At 48.2% G+C, this 8,152-nt stretch overlaps 1 protein-coding gene across 1 annotated transcript; it reads left to right on the top strand.

The window, feature by feature from the left end:
* Positions 1 to 1,763: 1,763 nt before the first annotated feature.
* On the top strand, positions 1,764 to 3,773 carry LOC100216959 (Purple acid phosphatase 22). Its single transcript, NM_001143341.1, is given in 5 exon segments — positions 1,764 to 2,016; positions 2,125 to 2,416; positions 2,528 to 3,114; positions 3,215 to 3,303; positions 3,394 to 3,773. Coding segments are annotated over 5 exon segments (1,359 nt in total). The 5' UTR covers positions 1,764 to 1,854; the 3' UTR covers positions 3,623 to 3,773.
* The last annotated feature ends 4,379 nt before the right edge of the window (positions 3,774 to 8,152 follow it).

Raw genomic sequence — 8,152 nt, 5'->3', positions numbered from 1 at the left:
TCATTAAAAAAGAACATGGTAAGCATGGCTCGTTCGGCTCGTTGTCAGTTCAGCTCGGCTCGATTTGGCTTGTTTCAATTTTGTCACGAGCTAAGCTAGCATCTTTGCTCGGTTCGTTAACGAGCCAGCTCAAGCCAAACTCGAGCCAGCTCGTTACCTCGAACGAGCAACCGTTTGTCAGAAAAACAAAGTCTACAGTTGTGTTAGATGAACATTATTAATTTGGTGTTGGGTTGACGTGATATGAAAGTGTGAGTATTATTACTCTTTTCTAGTGTTAAATTGGTCTATAATTAACTAGTAATCGATTATATTATTTTATATATGTACTTATATTGCTTTTTTTTGTTATGGCTCGCGAGCTAAACGAGCCAGCTCAACCTTACAAACTAGTCGAGCCAAGCTGGTTCGATATCTAGCCCTATCCGATGCCTTTTAGGGCAATGTTCGATTTCGTGCCAATCCATATGGATTGGAGTGGATTGGGTGGGTTTGAATCCCTGTCAAGTCAAAATTCTTCTTAATTTCCTCCAATCTCTTCCAATCCATGTGGGATGGAATAACCGAACAAGACCTTAGGTGATGCATTCCTCTGAACTACATGTAAACAGACCATGTAGTCATACTACAGTAATGCCTGTGAATAAATTGTTAATACTAGTCTAGTACATGTCTCTGAATGTTTGTAGAACCTAGGTGTTGTTTGGTTCGCCAAAATGTAACGTAACGCAGGGTAATGAATAACGATACTTTTTTTGGCTGAGCTCTTTCTAGTAGCACTATCTAATCTAATTATAACTAGTAATCATTACCGCCGATGAGATCCCATTACCCATTCGCTTAATAACGTCTCAACCAAACAACACCCTATTTCTATGTTATGGCTGATGCGAGGAAATGTTGTTGTTTGTCTTATTTTATCATGTCCCGTTTTATTATTCCTATTTTCAAATGGCTACGAATCTGTCACCTTAAACAAATAGAAATATACAACACAGATTCATAGAAAGAAACTTAAATATACATCACATATTCACAAAAACGCTGAAACGTGCCATGTATTGTTTTGAACACAATTTCACATACAAAAGGATGACAAAGGATCTACCTACTGCTAACTGGCACACTACTTCCTCCTTGACTTCCAAATTCCTACATGAAACCTATCATCACTTCCAAATTAGGGCAGCAAATACGCCAATTAGATCATGCATTATCTGACCTTGTCGCAGCTTCACGTTACAAACTTCAGTTACAACACTCTCCACAATTTGCTTGACCTGGTTCACTTCGTGCCTGAAATCGGCAAACCCTTTACCAGATAATTGCATCGTCGCTACTATTGGACCCACATTGCGCACTCGGTTCATCCTGCCTTCCATTCCACCGGTTGCACTTGTGCTCAGGTGTGTTGTTCTGCGGCCGCTAGCTGCTCCGCACCACGTTGCAAATGCTTCAAGCGAGGTACTAGTTCTGTCCGAGTCGTGAGGTGGATCGGAGGGAGGAGACGTCCACTCCAAGTCCAAGCGACGTACGGGATGCCGTGCCGAGCTCAACGCCGCGCCCTGCCGCCGGTACGGTCTACGCACCGCAAGTCGGCACGGCAATGCTTGAAGCGAAAGCCTGCGCGACGGCAGCACAGGCCGCGCGTCCCATCACGCCATTCCCATTCCTTGACGCCATCGAATGCACCCGCCCAGCCCAATGCGCAGCGACCCCCATTGTCCGCACCACCGCTCTAGCAGCTACTACATGCCTATATGGGCAGGCACATGCATGGTCCTCCGACGATCCATCCGCATGCTGAACGATCAACATCTCAGGTTGCCCGAACTTGTCCGCTCATAAAGAAGAATGCGCACGACGCGTTGCATGCTCATGGTCGCCCAAGCTCTCGTCGTCGTCTCCGCGTTGCTGGCCGCCGCCGCCGCCGCCACCGCGGCAGAGTATGTCCGGCCTCCACCAGGGCGGATCATCCTCACAGAGCACACCGAGCCCGCCGCCCATCCTCAGCAGGTACATACATTACACTACACCTTCCTATTCACTACTGACGCCACTGTGCTGTACGTTACGCGCCTCATTAAGCTAAGATCGATGTCCACCGACCCGGTCTATTCTCAGGTCCATGTATCGGCCGTCGGGGAGAAGCACGTGAGGGTGTCGTGGGTCACCGACGACATGCGCGCGCAGTCCGTGGTGGACTACGGCAAGGCCTCCCGGAACTACACCGCGTCCGCCACCGGCGAGCACACGTCATACCGCTACTTCCTCTACTCGTCCGGCAAGATCCACCACGTCAGCATCGGCCCGCTGGAGCCCAGCACCGTGTACTACTACCGGTGCGGCAAGGCAGGGAAGGAGTTCAGCCTCAGGACCCCGCCGGCCGCGCTGCCTATCGAGCTCGCCCTCGTCGGTACGTACCTAGGGACGACCGGACGAGGAAGAAGTCAAGAAACCACAAAACTGCCCCGCAGCCTAGCTCGTCGCTGACTCTCGATCGGACGGCTGACAATTAATGCTGCAGGCGACCTGGGGCAGACCGAGTGGACGGCGTCGACGCTGGCGCACGCCAGCAAGACGGGCCACGACATGCTGCTGGTGCCCGGCGACCTGTCGTACGCCGACACGCAGCAGGCCCTGTGGGACTCGTTCGGGCGGTTCGTGCAGCGGCACGCGAGCCGGCGGCCGTGGATGGTCACGCAGGGCAACCACGAGGTGGAGGCGCCGCCCCTGCCGGTCCCGGCCGGCTCGCCGCCCCCGTTCGCCGCATACGGCGCGCGGTGGCGGATGCCGCACGAGGAGAGCGGGTCACCGTCCAACCTCTACTACTCCTTCGGCGCGGCGGGGGGCGCCGTGCATGTCGTCATGCTGGGCTCCTACGCCCCCTTCAACGCCAGCTCGGACCAGTACCGGTGGCTGGCCAGGGACCTCGCTGCCGTGGACCGCCGCGCCACGCCCTGGCTCGTGGTGCTGCTGCACGCGCCCTGGTACAACACGAACGCGGCGCATCAGGGCGAGGGCGAGGCCATGAGGAAGGCCATGGAGCGGCTGCTCTTCCAGGCACGCGTCGACGTTGTCTTCGCTGGCCACGTTCATGCCTACGAACGCTTCGTGAGTGTCCCTAGCTAGCGACATCCGTCGCCAGTTGACCATCATGTTCATGTCGAATTTATATTTATTGGCTCCGTCCCAATTCGCATTGCTGTCGCAGGCAAGGGTCTATGACAACGAGGCGAACCCGTGCGGACCCGTGTACATCACCATAGGCGACGGCGGCAACAGAGAAGGCCTTGCATTCAAGTGAGTGATAATTTGCCAGACCACATCGTTTCATTTCGCATACAGTAGTAGCTTGACTGATCACTCGTCTGGCCGTGTCGATTTTGTTAGCTTTGACAAGAACCACACGCTGGCGCCATTGTCGATGACGAGGGAGGCGAGCTTCGGGCACGGGCGGCTGAGGGTGGTCAACACCACCTCGGCGCACTGGGCGTGGCACCGCAACGACGACGCGGACTCCGTGGTTCGCGACGAGCTCTGGTTGGAGAGCCTGGCCGCCAAGGCCTCGTGCCGGCAGCACGCCGATCCCGCCGTCGTCGATTGGGACGATGAGTTGTAGCGGCCCATCTCTTGTTTCGCCCAAAAGCCAAAACACGAAAATTTGCGGCGCGCGTTTGCACATCCGCGAACGCTTCCACGTCGTGTAGTGCATGTCTCTCAAATTATACTTTTGTCACACTAATTTATCGACCCATGGGCTCTTTTGAAACAAAGGAAAATTTTTCTGCGTCTTTTTTATGTTTTTTAACTAATTCCTGTGAAATTTCTATTCGATTTCTATAGAATTCCTACGTTCGAAAGTAGCATAGACGGTTTGCAAACTTTATCCCCTCCGGTACCTTTTTAGGACAGTGACATTGTCTCCAAAATATAACTGATGTTTTTTATAATACAAATAAACTTGTAATATATTAATACTTTATAAAAGTACTTTTTCAGACAAATTGATTTTTGAGACAAATTGATGTATATAAACATTAGGTTTCAAAACTAAATAATAAAACAGTTATTAGTAGTCAAAATTTTATAAGTTTAACTTAAATTTTGTTATAAACAACAATTAATAGAACGCCGGAGGGAATTCGTAATTAAGAGATGTATTATACTCTTCGTCGTTAGCTCTTGTGCAGGAGCCGCATCAATGAAGCTTTTCTATACTCGTGGAAGAGGAGCTCAAGTCGTTTTGCTCGTATAAAGGTGAACTTTTTTTAGATTCCCACTCTGTTGATGGAGCATGTGAGGAAGTGAAAGAACATGTTCAAAGGGTACTATGACTGTTTCAACAAAGTGTGGAAAATAGGAAACGTGGAACTGTAGATGACATTGTTTGATATTATTTACATGGAGGAGTTTAAAATAGAGATGAGATAGAGAATATGAAAGAAAATCTACTGGAGATAGTCTAAGGTTTGATGTGGTGCGTAGACAATCCCAATCCATATGGATTAAGGGGGTTTTGAAGGGGTTTCATATAATACCCCAGGTGTTTATATTCCGCTCGACAATGAGTATGGATTTAAGCGCGGGATATCACTAAATAAAATGGACACTAAGTTCTAATTATCTTTCTCTATCACGATTTTGATATCGTGTCTGTCTCCATCTGTCTAAATTGTCCTAATCTATTTTGCAAAATTCAGACTTTAGTATCTTAGATGATATGTGTATCCAGTTCTTATCCCGTAGAAGCCATGTGCTGTTAGTAGATTAGTTACAGGATATCTTGTTGTAACCCTAGATCTCTACTTTAATCTCGGCATGGTTGTTTCACGGATGCATCCTGTAAGCCACGGTGGGGCTATTCCCATCCTATATTAACACGCACAGCGACCTCTACGGAGGTTCAACGCTTCCACCTAATCTCATATGGTACCAGAGCCAACTGCCTCTAGATTACATCTATAATGGCGACCTCCAATTCTTCCCTTGGTCAGGCCATTGTCTCACCATTTGTTCTTCCCGTCACCGAGAAGCTATCCAACAATAATCTTGGTCTATGGAAGCTCCAGGTGCTGCCAGCCATTCGAGGTGCCTTGATGGAGGGGTTCCTTGATGGGTCTAATGCGGCACCATCAAAGGAGATCGACGTCAAGCATGGTGACAAGACCGTCAAGGAGGTAAACCCGGAGTATGCCTCATGGGTGGCCCGCGATCAGCAGGTGTTGAGCTATCTGCTCAGCAACATGACCAGAGACGTCATGGCACAAGTCGCCATGGCAAAAATAGCTGCCGAATTATGGACAGCGGTGGAGGAGATCTATTCCTTCCAAAGCCGAGTGCGTTCGGTGAACACCCGCATCGCGCTCGCCACGACAAAGAAGGGGAACTCCACTGCCTCAGAGTATCTTGCCAAGGTGAAGTCATATGCTGATGAGATGAAGGACGTCGGGAGACCTCTCGGCGACGATGAGTTCACATCATACATCTTGACGGGACCGGATCAGGAGGAGTATAATCCTCTTGTCTCGGCTGTCCTCACCAGGATCGAGCCGATATCCTACACCGAGCTGGTCACCCAGATCACCAGCTTCAAAGCCCGGTTGGAGATGCAACGTGGTGGCGGTGGATCTCAGTCCTCTGTCAATTCAGCCTCGTGTGCACGAGGTGGCTTCAACAGAGGAGGCGACCGTGGTGGCTGCAATAGTGGTCGTGGTTGTGGCTATGGCACTGGAGGCCGGGGTCGTGGCAACGACAATGGTGGACAAAAGCAAAGGTACAATGACAGGCGTCAAGTCTGCCTCATGGAGGGATACAGTGCGGTCAATTGTTGGCATCGCTTCGACCAAGACTATGTCCTCGATGAAAGGAACATCAATGTTGCCACCAACTCCTATGGCATCGACATGAATTGGTAATACCGATACCGGTGCCACTGATCACGTGACGGGCGAGCTTGAGAAGCTTTCCACCCACAACAAGTACACTGGAACAGATCAAATCCATACTGCTAGCGGATCAGGTATGAACATTAACCATATCGGTCATGCTATTGTTCGTACCCCTACTCGCAATTTGCATCTAAATAATGTTCTTCACGTTCCACAAGCCAAGAAAAATCTTGTTTCTGTTCATCGTCTTGCCAAAGACAATAATGCTTTTATTGAATTTCATCCTGATTCATTCTTTATCAATGATCAGGCAACGAGGAGAACTCTTTTGGAAGGTAAATGTAGATCTGGTCTCTACCCCTTACCGAAGCCAAGCAAAGACACCTTCAGTGTTGTCAAAGCCTCTACCACGAGATGGCACAGTCAGCTGGGTCACCTTGCTTTTTCCATAGTCCAGCGTGTCATTAGTGAAAATAAGCTGCCTTGTGCTAGGGAGGTTCATCAACACTCCATTTGCAACGCTTGTCAGCAAGCTGAGAGTCACCAGCTTCCCTACCCCAAGTCATCCAGCACCTCTAAATTTCCCTTAGATTTAATATTTTCTGATGTATGGGGACCTGCTTCTACTTCGGTTGGGCGAAATAAATTTTATGTGAGCTTTATTGATGATTATAGCAAGTTTACCTTGATCTACTTACTCAAGCATAAGTCTGATGTTTTTCAATGCTTTAATGACTTCTAAAATCTTGTTGAATGTCTGTTTAATAGAAAAATTATTGCTATGCAAACGAATTGGGGAGGAGAATATGAGAAGCTCAATTCTTTCTTCCAGAGGGTCGGCATCAGTCATTTAGTGTCTTGCCCTCATGCTCACCAGCAGAATGGAGCAGCAGAACATAAGCATCGACACATTGTTGAAGTTGGCTTATCTCTATTATCTCATGCATCCGTACCTCTTAAATTTTGGGATGAAGCTTTCCTTGCTGCTACATATCTTATTAATCACACTCCCAGTAAGGTGATTGATTTTCAAACACCTCTTGAGCGTCTATTCCATGAGAAACCCGACTACTCTATACTGAAAGTTTACGGGTGTGCATGTTGGCCGAATTTGCGTCCCTATAATTCTAGAAAGCTAGCCTTTCGCTCCAAACGTTGTGCATTTCTTGGATACAACAATCTTCACAAAGGATTCAAATGCCTTGATATCTCTACCGGACGCGTTTACATCTCTCGAGATGTTGTCTTTGATGAAGAAGTTTTCCCTTTCTCTGAGCTTCATGACAATGCTGGTGCAATTCTTCATAAAGAAATAAGCCTCCTTCCACCTGATTTACTTAGTCCTTTTATGCTTGTTAGGGGTACAACAATATCTAGTATTGATGTGGCTAATAGTTCAAATAATTTACCTGTAACTACTGATGTTTTTTCTCCTGAAAATCTGGCTTTGGAAGGTCTTTCTGGTGGTGGTGATACGCAGGGCGAGCACGTTTTCAATCCCGAAGAGGATTTGTCTGCAGCTGCAGCACCTACGCTAGGCGAATTGCCCTCTGACTCTATGCCATCCAGCCCAGGCGAATCGCCCTCTGATGCTGCGGCTAACGACCCCGCCACCGAACTGGCACATGACATGGCTTCGCATGCTCCTGCCTCGCCGACCCGCGTGGCCCCTGTGGCTCCTCCTGTGGTGTCTGCGGATCCAGGGGGAGAAACACGACCAAAAACTCATGTAGAAAGTGGGATCCGCAAGCCGAAGACTTATACAGATGGCACGGTCAGGTATGGGCTATTAATAGAAAATTATGAGCCTAGTTCTCTTGATGCAGCACTTGAAAATAAAAATTGGAGGCATGCTATGGATCAAGAATATGATGCTCTTCTCAAGACAAGACTTGGCATCTTGTTCCCTCACAAACAAAATTAAGCATAAACCAGATGGCACTATTGACAGGTACAAGGCCAGGTTAGTTGCAAAAGGTTTTAAACAAAGATATGGCATTGACTTGTTCTCTCCATTGCAATATCTAATAACTGGAGTCTTCGCCAGCTAGATGTACAGAACGCATTTCTTCATGGTATTCTTGAAGAAGAAGTGTTCATGAGGCAGCCCTAGGGGTATGAAAGTAAGAAACATCCACACTATGTGTGTAAGTTGGATAAAGCACTATACAGATTAAAACAAGCTCCTCGTGCTTGGTATTCCCGACTGAGCACAAAACTACAAAGTTTGGGGTTTAAGCCATCCAAAGCTGATGTTTCAC

The sequence above is a fragment of the Zea mays genome, chromosome 10 (assembly GCF_902167145.1).
Source record: "Zea mays cultivar B73 chromosome 10, Zm-B73-REFERENCE-NAM-5.0, whole genome shotgun sequence".
In the NCBI taxonomy this organism is placed as follows: domain Eukaryota; kingdom Viridiplantae; phylum Streptophyta; class Magnoliopsida; order Poales; family Poaceae; genus Zea; species Zea mays.
Note: the sequence above shows the minus strand (reverse complement) of the source record. Positions and strands in the feature narration are given on the sequence as shown.